Source organism: Hylobates moloch, unplaced genomic scaffold, assembly GCF_009828535.3.
Source record: "Hylobates moloch isolate HMO894 unplaced genomic scaffold, HMol_V3 SCAFFOLD_2, whole genome shotgun sequence".
Lineage (NCBI taxonomy): Eukaryota > Metazoa > Chordata > Mammalia > Primates > Hylobatidae > Hylobates > Hylobates moloch.
The window spans coordinates 134,493,510-134,512,026 of NW_026652277.1; the positions used below are offsets into that span (position 1 = coordinate 134,493,510).

At 35.8% G+C, this 18,517-nt stretch overlaps 1 protein-coding gene across 3 annotated transcripts in view; it reads left to right on the plus strand.

Annotated features, from left to right (window-relative positions):
• The window catches only part of KPNA5 (karyopherin subunit alpha 5), a 62,892-nt gene that overhangs the window by 18,053 nt on the left and 26,322 nt on the right, over nucleotides 1-18,517 (plus strand). For all 3 annotated transcript variants that reach the window (XM_032157647.2, XM_032157629.2, XM_032157639.2), the window contains 3 exons: nucleotides 4,442-4,536; nucleotides 7,760-7,891; nucleotides 10,818-10,906. In XM_032157647.2, the coding sequence (XP_032013538.1) occupies nucleotides 4,442-4,536; nucleotides 7,760-7,891; nucleotides 10,818-10,906 (316 nt within the window). The remainder of the gene's footprint in view (nucleotides 1-4,441; nucleotides 4,537-7,759; nucleotides 7,892-10,817; nucleotides 10,907-18,517) is intronic.

Genomic DNA, 18,517 nt, shown 5'->3' on the forward strand with positions numbered 1-18,517 from the left:
GGCTCGCGCACAGTGCGCTTCACCGACTGTCCTGCACCCACTGTTAGGCACTCCCTAGTGAGATGAAACCGGTACCTCAAGCAGAAATGCAGAAATCACCCGTCTTCTGTGTCGCTGGGGCTGGGAGCTGGAGACCAGAGGTGTTCCTATTCGGCCATCTTGGCTCCACATGTTCTTCCATTTGTTTGTATCCTCTTTTATTTCATTGAGCAGTGGTTTGTAGTTCTCCTTGAAGAGGTCCTTCACATCCCTTGTAAGTTGGGTTCCTAGGTATTTTATTCTCTTTGAAGCAATTGTGAATGGGAGTTCACTCATGATTTGGCTCTCTGTTTGTCTGTTATTGGTGTATAAGAATGCTTGTGATATTTGCACATTGATTTTGTATCCTGAGACTTTGCTGAAGTTGCTTATCAGCTTAAGGAGATTTTGGGCTGAGACGATGGGGTTTTCTGGATATACAATCAGACATGATTTTTTAAATGGTATCATAACGTAGAGTGTGAACATAAAATAATGTAATCAGGCATTTAAATCACAAAATAATGTAATCAGGCATTTAAATTTTTCTCAATTTTAGATTACCATAAACATGCTACAATAATTGTTAAGTAATATAAATTTCCTTAATATACATTCATAAAAGTGAAGTACGGGGTCAAAGGGAATACACTGTATTAATTTACAATCCCATCTTCAGTTTGTACAAGCATTCATTTTACTATTTTTACCAACATTCACAATTCTCTTTTTCTTTTTTTTTGAGACAACATCTCACTCCTGTCGCCCAGCCTGGAGTGCAGTAGCAGAATCACAGCTCACTATAGCTTCTGCTTTCCAGGCTCAGGTGATTCTCCTACTTCAGCTTCCTGAGTAGCTGGGACGACAGGCATGCATCACCAAACCCAGCTAATTTTTTGTATTTTTAGTGGAGTCAGGGTTTTGTCATATTGCCCAGGCTGGTCTCAAACTCTCCTCCCACCTTTGCCTGCCAAAGTTCTGTGATTACAGGTGTGAGCCACCATGCTTGGCCTCATAATTATCTTTAAGAAAATAAGTGCTTATATAATAGTAATTCATTATTTGGCTTTTTTTTTGTAATTAGGTTGAATATTTTGCCTTATTTATTGGTTCTTTTTAATACATAATTGCCTATTTATGTTATTTGACCAATTTTATATTGAGTTAGTAAGAATTCATTTAAATAAAAATTTAAATCTTCTACTTGTGTTTCATATATGGAATTTATTGAACTAGTAATTCTAATTTTATGGGATTGTATATATGAATGGGTAAGGTTTTGAAAATGCCCTTAGCTCAACTGCCTTATTGTTCTAAGGGAGACAGAGTTTAGTGACACATGAAGAATGAAAGAAATCTTGTGATCAGGTCAGCCTAGATTACAAGGCTTTCACTTTTTCTTTCTTACTCTAATTTATGTTCCTAAATAAATTTAACTTTCATTTTCTGTCCCTCACATATCTTAGCAATGTCAGGAAACCCTTATGCAATCAAGAATGGCTTCTGTCTTCCTCACAATACTTCACAGTTTTGGTTTTTATAATTGGGATTATTTTCTGAGTCAGATTAATATTTTTAAATTGTTTTTTAAGTATATTCCTTCAAGATTTTATTTTGACGTACATGTCATAGTGATAACAGAATTTCTTTAGATTTAAGAGTTTCAGAGTTTGTCACCAGTGTTTTTGTACCATTTCCTTATTATTGAATTCTTTATCTTGATTAATTTTTTATTAGAGCATTGCTTGAAGGATTTTCTACCCCTTTCTTACCCCCATTCTAGGAAAATTGCATTGGTACAATTTTTTTAAGCCTTCATATTTCTAAATACTGTATTTCTGATGTCTTTGAGCAAGTTGTCTGGGTATCGGATTCTTTGATCAGAAGATTTGGTCCTCATTTAGTCTAATTCCTCAAGGTATTCTGTTTCCCATAAACTGTACTATCTTTCACAGAGACAATTGTGTTCTCTGTTTTTTCTTTGTAATGGAATTATGCTTGCCCAGTTGGACATACAGCAAGGAGTTAATAGACGTTTTCTTTCACTGATTGATGTGAGTTCCTGCCACATCAGGCCTAGAACTGGAAGCAGAAAGAACAGGAAACTTTGCCTCTTTTGCAGGCATTTCTTTATTGTAATTAGTGTTCTTACTGTAGACACTAGGAAGATATGAATATGCCCTGGGTACTGCACAGCCTATCTTAGCTCCAGCTTTTACTCCTCTGACTTAAGTCTGCGACGGTGACCTTTTGTTACATCTTCTATTTATTTCCTTGTCGTGGCCACTCTTGTGGATGTAAATCACAAACCATCCTTTTCTTCAATCCCAGTTTTGTAGAAAGTTCTCCAAAGCTTTTTTCTTTTGCCTGACTCTTGCTTAGTTTTCACTGCTGAAGGAGATATTCCCGCTATACTACTTATTGCCATAATGACTAAAAGTCTTCTTGGTAGCAGTTTATCACCATTATAAGATTATATAGGCTATCATCCTGTCAATATAATACTAATAGTAGTTCATGATACCTGTTAGATAAGCTGACAGTCCAAGTGCACTTTAATTGCTTTCTTTTAGATGAAGATAAATATAAACTTGTTGCTTTTAATTCACCAGGAAGAAACTATATTTGGGTTCTTATATATGTGTGTGTGTGTGTGTGTGTGTGTGTGTATATATCATATCATATCTATATTTACTTTTCTATATATAGCTGACATTCTCAATGCCCACCTCGCCCTACCTACCAACCACAAAACCCTATATTTTCTTCCTTCTCTCTCTCATCTCTTTCTCTCATAAAGAGCAAGACAAAATTTCTGTCCATTAAATTTAAAACAAAATAGGATAATATATTTATGATTTTCTTTGGAAATAAAGGAAAAACAAGAAAGTGAAGGTGATAATTGCAACCCTATAATTTTGTTTTGATTTTTTTAAGATGAAGGTAAAATGATTAAGAATACTTATTGTCTTATCCTGTTGATGTTTTACAACAGTATAAGTTAGGGTCTGGAATTCAGTTTTCCGTCTTGAAGAATTGGGGCTTTTCGTTTAAAACACCCAAACAAAACTTGATGGGTATAACTTTACTAACTTTGCAGAAATTTTCTAAATTTTGCCCAAGTTAGAAGAATAGCAAATTTGTAGAAAAATGAAAAGGAAGAAGGAAGTCTGTTTCTAAGTAAATCTTTCTTAACAATTGAGAACAAGGTTTCTAGGATTTGAGCTGACTTAAAACTTAATGAAAACATTTTTCTATATCAAAAAGAATGATTTGTACAGATGTTTTATGTCCACCATTTGCTTATTCATCCTACTCATTAAACACAGTATGTTAACATTAATATATGAGTTCTTTATGATCAGTAACACAGTCAAATAGAGGAAGAAGAAAAGGAAGAATCAGAAGTGGAAATGAATATTCTCTTTTGCATGACTACATGAATAGATAACTGAGTAATACACAATTTAGGTGGTGGATGCAGGGCAAGGGAAGGAATAACCATGATGATATAATGAGTTTGATTTTGGGTATGCTGCATTTTGAAAGAAGTGTGAAAATGCATTTTAAAAGGTGTGAAAATAAAAATACATCCTTATAGTCACTTAGGAATATGGTCTGAAATCTAGGAAAGGAGAATTCAGTTAAGGTTGTAAGGTTTGTGAATTATCACAAATAGTAATAATATCTGGTACTTGAATTAACAAAAATAGGTACATTTTCTAAGGTGAGAATAAACAGGAATAAGACTGTCCCAAAGGAACACCAATAGGGAAGTTACTGAAGAACCGTAGAGGGTACGTTTTGCTGAAGCCAAGGTAGAAGAAAGAGTTCTTTATACTTAGATGACAAGTACCTGAAATGTCTTTGTCTGGATTTTATATAAGCTTCCTAGATATTATATGATTCTCAAAAGCTGTCTGCATTTCATGAAAATTTATCAATAATTGTAGACAGTCCATTAACATTTCTGTAAAAAATAATTCCCGGACAAAAAAGAATCTTGTTTGACAGACATTAGGTAAATTGTGGTTGATAATGAAGGAGATATGCTTAGAAAGTGAGGGTAGTACTATAAAGAATTAGTGGAAACTTAATTCCTCAGTTGGTATTTTGAGTTTTAAACAGAAATCAGTGTTTTAAAGGTGTGCTCAATAGCCTTCGATTTATGAAATTTAGATGTTTATGTAGGAAATATTTTTAAAATTTCTTGCAGTGAATGAGAAAGCGGAATTTGCAAAATGTACAAAAAACATTGTAATCTGGAGAAAATTTGACTTCAGTTACATCTAGCTAAGGGTTTTAATCTTGGGTCAGGGAAACCTAGGAAAGGGTTATTTTATGTGCCCTGTTAACGGACACAGGGACTAGATTGTTTTCTTTTTGTGTCTTTGTAATAACTTAAGTCTTTTTAAATTTTTAGAACCTAATCCACCAATAGATCAAGTTATACAGAAACCAGGAGTTGTACAGAGATTTGTGAAATTTCTTGAAAGAAATGAAAATTGCACTTTACAAGTGAGTCTAAAGTTTTCTTTCTTAATTTTTCTCTAGAAATGACATGTTAAAGTTTCTAGTGAAAGCAACTTCTGCAGTATTGACTCTATTGTAAGCATTAAGTAAATACTTGGTAATTAAAAGAAAAGGTAGTGCTGCCTGTCTTGTCTTGGACATGGTTTCAGTGCTAGTTTTTTTCTAGGAATTGTTATTTTATTAAGCAATTTTGGAAAAAGTATATAAAATCATTACTAATGTTAATAAACAATTTATAGTTGTTAACCTTTAATAACTTTTTTGTTTTAGAAAACTTCGGACTAAAATGTTGTTAAATTTATTTTGATTCTTAGCTAGCCAGGGTTCTAACTTTTACGTTTTAAAACACTGTTAGCTGACTGATTAGTTCTTTTTTTCAAAACAGAATAAATTAGTATTTAGTATTATCTAGTAGAAATGTGACCAGAGTTAAGTTTGTCATAAAGAACATTGGTTCTCAACCATGATATAGTTAAAATTCTAAGATGTCTTCCAAATAATTTGCTACTAATGGTAATTTACTGAAGTTTGTAAATATTTTAATGTTAAAAAAAGATTGATTTTCCCTACATTCATTGCTATACATATTCTTAAGTCAGAGTACAGGTTGGAATTTTATCTATGTATCAGGAATTGCACAAGACATACACCTAACTTATAAAAGTTATTGTCAATAATGGAGGGCTGTTACTTCAGTAACAGTTGTTGAGTTTGTAACTTAAGAGTAGTGGTCTACTTAGCTGAATAATTTGAGAAAGATCCTCATGTTTTAGGTATAAGCAAAGGAATGTATTGCATGTGTGAATGTGAAAAATTGGTGAGAATGTTTACAATAAGGGTCTCTAAGAGGCTACTTTAGTCATGTTACAGTTCTGTTGTCAATTATTTTGAACTAGAGATCATGAAATCTGGTTCCATTGCTTTATATAAGCCCTAAGTCCAGACTAAAACCCAGACCTCTTGATATCTATTATTTGGCTTTTTAATTCCAATTGAATGAAAGAAGAAATGATTGAATGTAAATAAATAAAATTATTGAGAGCTAGTTTGAGCCAAGCGTCATGTAAGATATTGTAGTTCCAAAATTCAGATGTTGTCCTGTTTAGAGAAATTCCACACTTTCTCCTGGGAAAGACAGACATAAAAAAGATCTGTGGTAACATCGTATCCTTAGTGCTCTAACAGAGCTATAAACAAAGTACTCTGGGGACACAGAACATAACAACTTACTCTGTTTAGGGGAAGTTTAAGACTTCACAAAGGTAGTGTTGCAAGACTAGTCTTGAGGATGAAGGAGCCTTTGGCAGACTGAAAAGAGGCAAATTAATACTAGGTTTAGAGGATAGCATGTGTAGACAGCACAGTGTGGGAAGATTTGCTGGGTGTGGTGGCTCACACCTGTAATCCCAGCACTTTAGGAAGCTGAAGAGGGAGGACCTCTTGAACCCAGGAGTTTGAGACCAGCCTGGGAAAATAGTGAAACCTCATCTCTACAAAAAAAAAAAAAAAAAAAAAAAAATTAGCTGAGTGTGGTGGCATGCACCTGTAGTCTCATCTATTTGGGAGGCTGAAGTGAGAGTATAACTTGAGCCCAGACATTTGAGGTTATAGTGAGCCGTGATCATACCACTGCACTCCAGCCTGGGCCCTGTCTCTAAAATAAATAAACACACACACACACTGAGAAGTTCAGCATTTATTAATCACTGTAATTAAAAACTATAGAAATTCAACAGTATGGTCTTGGGACAGCTACATGTTGTGCCATGTTACCCAAGTGCGTGTGAAATATGTTAGTTAATATGATTGGTCCATCTAACAGGCCTTAAATTGGAGGCCTACAAACAAGTTTTGTTGGCCTGCTCATGTTTTAAAGCATGAATTAGATATTAAATCTTAAAAAATGGGGGGATTTCAAATGAATATCCAGGTTTTTGTCTCCTTTTAACAAATCAGAGGTGTTGGCATTGTTGTCAGATAGTTAAAATGAAAGGAGGTTGAATAGGCATTCTGTCTCTATTTTCTTTTTTCAACTGGAAAGTTTACCTTTTTTTAAAAATTGTAGCCACACACTCTAGGTTTTCACAGTTGTCACTTGCTTATCACTCGTTTTATGTTTAATTGGTTGCTGGTAGGCTTCTGACTTTACCAGTCTTCACTAAGGCTTTCTCCTAGGGATACTAGGGACAAGTGTGTAGAGTAACCTTTCAGTTGTCCACTAGCTTTTTTCATTATCTACAATTGGTTGGAACTATGGTCTCCATTATTTTTAAATATAAATTCCCTTTAAGATTTTTTCTTAGTCCTACACGTAAAAGTAACTGTACTTTTTAGTATTTCAGTAATGCTTTTGGGTACACTTTTTGTTACTTATAATGACGTGTACGTTTATATGAAAAGTTATTTATGTGAAATATTTGAAAAGTTTTTTTCATGGTTAATTTTATATGTCAAATATGTGAAATATTTTTTAAACTATAGTCACTGCTTAGTTTGCCTGTGGATTTGTAGGTTGCTTTCAGTAATTCACTAGTTCATTGTTTTGGAGCCATGGTTGAATTTTCTCAGTTGCTTTTATTTTAAATCCATAATGTGTATGTATATTCAAATTTTAATTGAGTTGATATGAGTAACTTCTCAGAGACTCTGCAGCTTAAAAAAAATACCAGAAGTCCCAGCACTGGCTCTGTTAATAATGAAAGCTTGATGTTGAACAAATACCTAAATCTCTCAACTTCTGATTTTTTTGTTTCTTAAATAAGTAGGTTGAGGTTACATGATCTGTAGAGAAATAAGTACCTCTTATGATTCTAAGTGTCCTAAATATACTGTTGTTATAAGTAGTGTCTCTTACTTATTTTTAAACTGCTTGCTTTAGAATGCTTGCCTCTGTAATAATAAAAAGGAGTTTTATAAATTATAAATTCAAAGGTGTTTATATATTGTTGATTTTGTATATTTTCATTATATTTTTCTCAGTTCTTATTTTTCCATATTAAAGAATACTTTTCTGTAATCCGTGATCTTTGATGACAATTACTTTTTTTCTACGAGTTTTTATCCTTAAATCTGACTTCACAATGAATCTTATTAATATAAGTCAGTCTTTCACACTTGTCCTGGCAGGTCTTTACTCCCTCTCTTTCCTTCTTTGCCTTTCTGACATTTCTTTGGTTCTTTCATTTATTTTACCTTTTTTTCTTCTTAGTTTGAAGCTGCATGGGCATTAACTAATATAGCATCTGGAACTTTTCTGCATACCAAGGTAGTGATTGAAACTGGGGCTGTTCCAATTTTTATCAAGCTTCTTAATTCTGAACATGAAGATGTTCAAGAACAGGTATGTCTCTAGTTTGTGTTGTTATATGTACTAGAATTCAGTTTTCTCTTGAAAGTACCATTTGTAATTACGACGTGTAATTCATTTTTGTTTCTAATTGCTGTATATTGCGTTAAATTATAGTAGTGTTTTTGGTGTTAAGTTAGAAGGGAGGAAGAATGAACAGTTCCAGACATAATCCTGGGTTCTCTATAAGTGTGATGACAGCTAGCATAGGAATTACTATTCCTGTTTATAAAAGTGCATACTGAGGCTGGGCATGGTGGCTCATGCCTGTATTCTCAGCACTTGGGAAAGCTGAGGCGAGCAGATCACTTGAGGCCAGGAGTTTGAGACCAGTCTGGCCAACATGTCAAAATCCCAGCTCTGCTAAAAATACAAAAATTAGGCAGGCGTGATGCCACAGCTCCTCAGGAAGCTGAGGCACAAGAATTCCTTGAGCCTGGGAGGCAGAGGTTGCAGAGAGCCGAGATCACGCCACTGTACTCCAGCCTGGGCGACAGAGCGAGATTTGTCTCAAAAAAAAAGCGCATACTGAGACTCAAAAGTTAGTAACTTACCTAAAGTCACAATGAATGGCAGAGCCGGGTTTTAAAGCTGGACTGGTTTGACTTCTTGTTCTCTGCATATATGTAGATTATTTTGTTGTTTGTTTTAAGAATATCACATTACTTTGAATAGAACCATTTTTTAATAAACTTAATGAAGTTTTGTTGTAAGAGGTAAAATTTAATTACATATAATTGTACCATCTAAATAAAATCAAGTCATTTGACCTTTTTTTGCATCATTTTTATGTACATAAATCTGTTGATCTTTCTCCCATTTTATTCATCATTTCATTTTATATATATCTTTTTCAGTTAACACTAATATTGGGAGCCTTTTTTTATGGCAGTAATTATTCTTCCATGGAAATTTTACTGATTACTCAATATCTGCTCAGATATGTACCATAATTTGTTATCTGTTCCTCAATTGTTGTACATTTGGATTATTTCTAGCTTATTGGTGTTGTTAATAATATTGTGATGAATATCATTATATGTCATCACTCTTTATGTACCTTTTGATTATCTTACTAGGAAAAGTGACTACCCTGTCAAAAGATAAATTTTTTTTTTTTTTTGAGATGAAATCTTGCTCTTGTCCCCCAGGCTGGAGTGCAATGGCGCGATCTCGGCTCACTGCAACCTCCACCTCCCAGGTTCGGGTGATTCTCCTGCCTCAGTCTCCCGAGTAGCTGGGATTACAGGCGCCTGCCACCACGCCCGGCTAGTTTTTGTATTCTAGTAGAGACGGTGTTTCACCATGTTGGCCAGGCTGGTCTCAAACTCCTGACTTCAGGTGATCCGCCCACCTAGGCCTCCCAAAGTCCTAGGATTACAGGTGTGAGCCACCGTGCCCGGCCAAAAGATAAATTTTTTAAAGCTCTTACTATGTATTTCAAAGTCAGACTCCAAGAATATTATACCAATTAAGATCTCCACCAACAGAGTATTATATTCCACAAGGTAGAAAATGTCTTTAGTTTAAAGGTTTTTCTTAAAAACCAGCAAAGAAATCTTAGGTCTAGAGTAGATGTTAAAAATACTAACTTATGTTTTAAACATTAAAATAAAACTTTCCCAATTGAAAAGTAACATGTCTACTTTTGTACTAACATGAAAAGTTTATGGTGAAAATAAAATAAAATGATAATTTGCATTTGTATAATTTCTTACCTAATTGAAATTTAATAAATGAATATGTGTTCTCAGAAATACATTTTCATCATTGTGCAAATTCCATGGAGTCTATTTACACAAACCTAGATGGTTTATAGTATGGCCTTTTGCATCCAGTCTACAAACCTATACAGCATGTTACTGTACTAAATGCTGTAGGCAATTTTTTTTTTTTTTTTTTTTTGAGACAGAGTCTTGCTGTGTCACTCAGGCTGCAGTGCAGTGACATGATCTCGGCTCACTGCAACCACCACCTCCTGGGTTTCAAGCAGTTCTTATGCTTCAACCTCCTGAGTAGCTGGGATTACAGGCACCTGCAATCACACCCAGCTAGGTTTTGTATTTTTAGTAGAGATGGGGTTTCACCATGTTGGCCAGGCTGGTTGCATACTCCTGACCTCAAGTGATCTGCCCACCTCACCTCCCAAAGTGCTGGAATTACAGGCATGAGCCACTGCACCCAACCTACTATAGACAATTGTATATACAGTGGTAAGTATTTGTGTATCTACACATACAAAAGGTACAGTAAAGATAATGGTGTCATAATATTATGAGACTACCATCTTATATGCAGTCTGTCATTGACTGAAATGTTATGCAGTGCATGATTATAATTGGAAAATTTGCTAAATAGATATATTTTGTCTCTCCATGTAAATTCATAGTAAACTATGCTCTTTGTTGAACAGTATAGATATTTCACTAATATGCCAGGAAAACTTTTTTTTTGGAGACAGAGTTTTGCTCTGTTGCCCAAGGTGGAGCAAGGCTCATTGCAATCTCTGCCTCCTGGGCTCAAGTGATCCTGCCACCTTAGCCTCCCAAGTAGCTGAGATGACAGGTGCGTGCCACCAAACCCAGCTAATTTTTGTCATTTTTTCAGTAGAGACAGGGTTTTACCACGTTGCCCAGGCTGGTTTTGAACTCCTAGACTCAAGTGATCTGCCCACCTCAGCTTCCCAAAGTGCTGGGATTACACACGTGAGCCACTTTGTTCAGCTGGAAAACTTTTTAAATGTCCTATCTTTCAATTTGAATAAAAATGTTAAATTGAATTTTAAAAGTTTTTCTTCTCTACTTTTTTTTTCACATATCGCAAACTGTTGCTTTGTTCATTCTGTACTAAAATCTCATTCCTAAAGGAAAGCCTCTAATTTAAAATATTGTCTTAAGAGAATTTTTTTTTTTTTCCTAAGGCTGTTTGGGCACTTGGTAATATTGCTGGTGACAATGCAGAATGCAGAGATTTTGTTTTGAATTGTGAAATACTTCCACCTCTTTTAGAGTAAGTACTTTATCACAATTAAGTGTGTATCAAAAACTATATACTCCACTATATTCTACATACAGAATTAAGTTCTTCAGTCATGCTTTTAAATTTGTCTTATGGTTATCAAGCCTGCAGTAGCTTGACAGTAGGTAGAAGCAAGAGAAATTTTCAAATTGTTATCTGTGTCTTTTATGTTCCCTTAAACCACACTTAACAGTGGTCATTGCTTACTTGATGCTTACTGATCTAAAATAATTATTCTGCAAAAACGAGGATATATGGTAGTTTATAATACAGTAAAATTTACATATTGCTATAGTAGGGAATCCTTAATACTTGAACAGACAGTATATTTAGGATGTCACTATGTTTTAAATTTTATTAAAAGAACCAAGATTTTAAGATAGAGATTTTTCTTTCAGGATTAGAATTTTACTTCAAATGATTTATCTAGTAGTTTCTTCTACTACTTTATGTATTTTTTTAAAAAAGAAATTACCCTATAATGTAAGGTCCTTTATATAAATGACATAAAATTTTTTGAAAGACAGGCTTATACATATTGTTTATGATTAAGAGGATCTTTACGTAGGATAAATGCCAATGGCAGGTAGTGAAGAAAAAGACTAATAGAGGAGATGGTTAGAAGTAAATATTTTACTCTTCATTTCTGCATGGAGGTGCATTCTCCATGCTCTCCAGCTGAGGAATTGAATAGGAAGAATAAATTTCTAGACAATAGTTTTCAAAAAACATTTTACTCTAGCTTTCTGTGGACAGAAGTTATTTCTTGGCATGGTTTCACTTAACCAATATTAATCGAAGATCTGTGTGCAAACCACTGAACTCACTATAATTTCATTTATTATGGGCTTAAAGTTAATGGTCCATAGTATTTGAGAATTTAGCTGAGCTATAAAAGAAAGTACCGATTTAGAGTTCAATATGAATCATTTTGAAGTCGATACTATTAAAAACATCTCTTAAAGTTTCAGTTTGAGACTTGTCTCACCTGATTTATGTGGTATATAAATTAACTGAGCACTTTTTGTTTTTGCTGTTCTGTCTCTATGTCATTTTATTATTTGTTAATATCTCAAGTAGGTAGTGGTTTATGAAGTAGTAAACATTTCTTAGGTCTAATCTCTTTAAATGTCCTAAAGAGTCTTTTAACCATTACTGAAGAAACCAAACTAAAAAATAAAACAAATGAAGAATAACCAGTACCCAGCTATGTAGTAATAGTTATAAAAACAATTTCAGGCTGGGTGTGGTGGCTCACGCCTGTAATCCCTGCACTCTGGGAGGCCAAGGCAGGTGGATCCCCTGAGGTCAGGAGTTCGAGACCAGCCTGACCAACATGGAGAAACCCCGTCTCTACTGAAAATACAAAATTAGCTGGTTGTGGTGGTGCATGCTTGTAATCCCAGCTACTCGAGAGGCTGAGGCAGTAGAATTGCTTGAACCCGGGAGGTGGAGGTTGTGGTGAGCTGAGATCATGCCATTGTACTCCAGCCTGGGCAACAAGAGCAAAATTCCATTTCAGATAATAATAATAATTTCCAAAAAGGGTATTAAAAAGTTGGAAAGTTTCAGAGTTTCACTATAAAACTTCATCTTAGAAAGTTTCAAAGTATTTAAAAAAATAAGAAAGGTAATTAAAAGGAAGTTAAGTTAGATACTGTCTCTGGAGTTGGGGAAAAGGAAAAATTTTTGGCTTAAAAAATGATTATGCAGGCCGGGCGCAGTGGCTCACGCCTGTAATCCCAGCACTTTGGGAGGCCGAGTCGGGTAGATCACGAGGTCAGGAGATCGAGACCATCCTGGCTAACATGGTGAAATCTGGTCTCTACTAAAAATACAAAAAATTAGCCAGGAGTGGTGGCGGGCGCCTGTAGTCCCAGCTACTCGAGAGGCTGAGGCAGGAGGATGGCATGTACCTGGGAGGTGGAGCTTGCAGTGAGCCAAGATCGCGCCACTGCACTCCAACTTGGGCGACAGAGCGAGACTCCGTCTCAAAAAAAAAAAAAAGATTATGCATTATTTGTTGTTCACATTGTAATTCACATTTAGTAATGCTTAAGTAAATGTGAAACTTATTAATGTATCATTTTATCTGTTTGAGTGATAATTTATTTTATTAGTATTCATTTAATTCTCAGTAAATGTAAATCTTTTACTACTATAAACTATCCTGATACAATTTTGCTGTAATTTAACTCAACTTTAATTTATAATGTAGCATATTTGTACTTTCTCATAATAACCCCATTAATACAAAAAAAGAACAATAGTATACAACAGGGGTTGGCCAGCTTTATCTCTCAGGCCAAATCTGGCTTGCTTCACATTTTTGTAAATTAAGTTTTATCGAAACACAGTCACGCCTATTTACTCACTTAATGTCTCTGGTTGCTTTCATGCTACATCAGCATAGGTGAGTAATAGAAACGAGAAGGAGGGCCTGCAAACCCTAAAATATTTACTGAAGAAAATTGTCAACTCTTAGCATACAAAATCAGTATAACTATTTTATTTCTAAATCTGTTGTATTTTGGGGAAATCTAACATCCATTTTTAGGAAAGCCTTTAGAACAGAAACTTTTTTTAGTGTAGTAGAATACATGTAACCAGTTTAACCATTTTAAAGTGTACAATTTAGTGGCAGTAAGTAGATTTGCAACATTGTACAACTATCACTACTATCTAGTTCCAGAATTTTTTTACCACCTTAAACAGAAACTCAGTACCCATTAAACAGTCACATCCCATTTTGTCATCACCTTGTGCGTTGGAAACTACAAATCTGTTTTCTCTCTCTATGGATTTGCTTATACTGTATATGTCACATAAGTGGAATCATACAATATATTACCTTTGTGTCTGGCTTCTTTTAGCTTACTGTTTTCAAGGTTCATCTATATTATAGTGAATGTATCAGTACTTCGTTCTTTTTATGGCTGAATTCCATTTTATGCATGTGCCACATTTTGTTCATTCATTAATAGATGGACACTTTGGTGTGTCCACCTTTTGACTACTGTAAATAGTGCTTCTATAAACATTCATGTACAAGGTTTTGTTTCAGTACTGGTTTTTCATTCTTGTGGGTATATAAATACGTAGGAGTGGAATTTGCCAGGTAATATGGTAATTCTATCTTTAATTTTTTAGGGACTACCAAACTTTTTCACAGCAGCTGTACCATTTTACGTTCTCCTAGCAATGTATGAGTGTTCTAGTTTCTCTATATCATCACCAACACATATTATCTGTTCTGATTTAGATCATCTTAGTGGGTGTAAGTTGATTTTTTCATTTCTATGAAAAGGTCATTGTCATTTTGATAGAGGTTTCATTTACTCTGTAGATCACTTTGAGCAGTATTGCCATCTTAATAATATTAAGGCTTCCAATTCGTGAACCTGAGAAATCTTTTAATTAATTAAGGTGTTTAATTTTAACAATATTTTGTAGATTTTAGTAAACAGGTCTTATACCTCTTTGGTTAAATGTATTCCAAAGTATTTTATTCTTTTTTATTCAAATGTAAATGAAATTGTTTTCTTAATTTCTTTTTTGACTTGTTCTTGGTAGTGTATAGAAATACAACTGATTTTTGTGTGTTGATTATTTATTTATTTATTTATTTTGAGGCAGGGTCTTGCTCTGTCACCTAGGCTGGAGTGCAGTGGCGTAATCTTGGCTTACTGCCGTCTGTGCCTCCCAGGTTCAAGCGATTCTTGTGCCTCAGCCTCCCAAGTAGCTGGGATTACAGTTGTGTACAACCATACCTGGCTAATTTTTGTATTTTTAGTAGAGACGGAGTTTCACCATGTTGGCCAGGCTGGTCTTGAACTCCTGGCATCAAGTGATCCATCCCCCCTTGACCTCCCAAAGCTCTGGGATTACAAGTGTGAGCCACCACACCCGGCCTGTGTGTTGATCTTGCATCCTGCAACTTTGTTGAATTGATTAGCACCAATAGTTTTTTTGTGGATTGTTGTGGATTTCCGTATATTAGATCATGTCATCTGTCAATAATGATAGTTTCATTGCTGAGCATAATGGCACATGCCGGTAGTCTCAGATACTTGGGAGGCTGAATAGGGAGGGTCATTTGAGGTCAGGAGCCTCCCGGGTTCAAGCGGTTCTCATGCCTCAACTCTCCCAAGTAGCTGGGAATACAGGCGTGTACCACCATGCCTGGCTGATTTTTGTATTTTTGGTAGAGACGAAGTTTCACCATGTTGGCCAGGCTGGTCTTGAACTCAAATTTGAGGTTAAGATCATTTGAGGCTGTAGTGCACTATGATAATGCTTGTGAATAGTCACTGCACTCTAGCCTGTGCAACATAGCAAGACTCCATCTCTAAATTTTTTTTTTTAAAGATAGTTTCATTTCTTGCTTTCCAAGTTGGCTGTGTGAATTCTTTTTGTTGCACAGTTGCTTTGGATAGAGCTTCCATTACAATGTTACCTAGAAGTGGCAAAAATGAGTGTCTTTGTTTTCTTTCTTACCTCAGAGTAAAAACTAACTCTTTCACCATTCAGTGTGATGTTTGCTATGGTTTTCGATAAATGCCCTTTATTCCGTTGAGGTAGTTTCCTTCTATTTCTTTTTTTTTTCTTTTTTTTTTGAGACAGAGTCATGCTCTGTCACCAGGCTTGAGTACAGTGGCACGATGTTGGCTCACTGCAACCTCTGCCTCCTGGGTTCGATTCTCCTGCCTCAGCCTCCCAGGTAGCTGGGACTACAAGTGTGCACCACCACGCCCGGCTAATTTTTGTATTTTTAGTAGAGACAGGGTTTCACCATGTTGGCCAGGATGGTCTCGATCTCCTGACCTCATGATTCACCCGCCTCGACCTCCCAAAGTGCTGGGATTACAGGCATGAGTCACTGTGCCTGACCTGTTTAGTGTTTTTATCATAAAAGGATGTTGAGCTCTTTTAAATACTTTTTGCATCCAATGAGATAACTTGTTTTTTTAATTTATTATATTAATATGGTTTATCATTTTGATTGATATTTGTATCTTGAACCTTCCTTGCATTCCTTGGTTAAATGCCATGTGGTCATAGTATAAGCTGCTAGATTCAGTTTCCTAGAATTCTGTTGAGGATTTTTGTATGTATATTCCGAAGAAATATTTTTTCTTTTGTAACTTTTGTTTTGATATCTTTGGCTTTGGTATCAGGGTAATGCTATCCTCACAGAATTGATGAGGAAGGGTTCTCTTATTTTTTTAAAAAAAATTTTGCGGCTATGTAGTAGATATGTATATTTATGGGGTACATGAGATGTTTTGATACAGGCATGCAATGTGAAATAAGCACATCATGGAGTGGGCATAAGCATGCCCTCAAGCTTTTATCCTTTGAGTTACAAATAATCCAGTTACATTCTTTTCATTATTTTAAGTGTTCTCTTATTTTTTGAAAGGGTTTGAGAATTATTCATTAATGTTTGGTAGAATTCACCAGTGAAGCCATCTGATGCTGGACTTTTCCTTTTTGGGAAGTGTTTGATTAGAATTCTATATCTTGTTATAGTTCTATTTAGATTTTCTATTCTTAAGTCAGTTTGGTAGTTTTTGTGTTTCTAAATGGTTTTTCATTTCTTCTAGCTTATCTTTCTTAGCTTTTGATGACAATATTCTCATATAATTCTTTTTTTTGTTGAAGTGCTGATAGTAATGTCTCTACTTTGATTCTTAATTGTAGTAATATCATATATATATATATATTTTTGAGATGGAGTCTTGCTCTGTTGCACAGGCTGGAGTGCAATGGCATAATCTCGACTCACTGCACACTGTGCCTCCCGGGTTCAAGCGATTCTTCCACCTCAGCCCCCCAAGTAGCTGGGATTACAGGTGCATGCCACCACGCCCAGCTAATTTTTATATTTTTGTAGAGACATGGTTTCACCATGTTGGCCAGGCTGGTCTTGAACTCCTGACCTCAGGTGATCTGCTTGCCTCAGCCTCCTGAAGTGCTGGGATTATAGGTGTGAGCCACTGCGCCCAACCAAATTGTAGTAATATGAATCTTTTTCCTTTTGTCCATCTAGATAAAGGCTTGTTTTTGTTGATTTTTTTTTTTTTTTTTTTGTCAAAGAACTACCTTTTTCTTTTTGTTTAGTTGATTTTCTGTAGTGTTTTTCCTTTTTTTGAGACGGAGTCTTTCTCTGTCCCCCAGGCTGGAGTGCAGTGGCGCGATCTCGGCTCACCGCAACCTCCACCTCCTGGGTTCACGCCATTCTCCTGCCTCAGCCTCCCGAGTAGCTGGGACTACAGGCACCTGCCAACACACCCGGCTAATTTTTTGTATTTTTAGTAGAGACGGGGTTTCACTGTGTTAGCCAGGATGGTCTCGATTTCCTGACCTCGTGATCCGCCCGCCTCGGCCTCCGAAAGTGCTGGGATTACAGGCTTGAGCCACCGCGCCCGGCCCCTGTAGTGTTTTTCTATTCTGTATTTTATCTCTGGTCTTAACTTTATTTTCTTCCTCCTGCTAGCTATGAGTTTTGTTTACTCTAATTTTTCTAATTTCTGAAGGTGGAAGGTTATCTTTTTTCATATGGGTGTAAGAACTGTAAATTTTTTTCTGAGTATTAATTTCACTACATCCCTTAAGTTTTGGTGTGTTTTTATTTTTTATTTATCTCAAAGTATTTTCTGCGTGTGTGTGTGTGTGTGTGTGTGTGTGTGTGTGTTTTAACTCACTAGTTATTTAAGAGTATGTTACTCTACTCATAGTTCTGAATTTTTTAGTTTTCTGTCTGTATTTTTAGTTTCATTCCATTGTTGTCAGAGAAGATACTTTTTATGATTTCACTTCAAAAATTTATCAGAGCTCAATTGATCCACCTGCCTTGGTCTCACAAAGCCTACTGAGTAGCTGGGATTACCGGCATGCACCACCAAGCCCAGCTAATTTTTGTATTTTTAGCAGAAATGAGGTTTCACCATGTTGGCCTGGCTGGTCTCAAATCCCTGCCTCAAGTGATCCACCTGCCTTGGTCTCCCAAAGTGTTGGGATTACAGGCGTGAGCCACTGCACCCGGCCTAGACCATGTAAGTTTTTAAGTGATACTTCTTTTTTTTTTTTGAGACAGAATCTTGCTCTGTTGCCCAGGCTGGAGTGCAGTGGTGCAGCCTCGGCTCACTGAACCTCCGCCACCAGGTTTAAGCGATTCTCCTGCCTCAGCCTGCTGAATAGCAGGGACCACAGGCATGTGCCACCATGCCCAGCTAATTTTTGTATCTTTAGTAGAGATGGGTCTCACCATGTTGGTCAGACTGGTCTCGAACTTTTGGCCTTAGGCGATCTACCCACCTTGGCCTCCCAAAGTGCTGGGATTACAAGCAAGAGCCACCACATCTGACCCATGTGTTGCTTCTTCCTGATAGATTGACTTTTTATCAACATATGGTGTTCTTCTTTGTCTCTGAAAACAGTTTTTGACTTACAGTCTAGTTTGTCTCATTAGTGTAACTATTCTGGATCTCTGTTATTATTTGCATGGAAAATCACTTCTTGGCCTTTTGGCTAAGATAAGCGTATTATTTGCATGGAAAATCTTTTTCTATTTCACTTTCTTTTTTTTTTTTTTTTTTT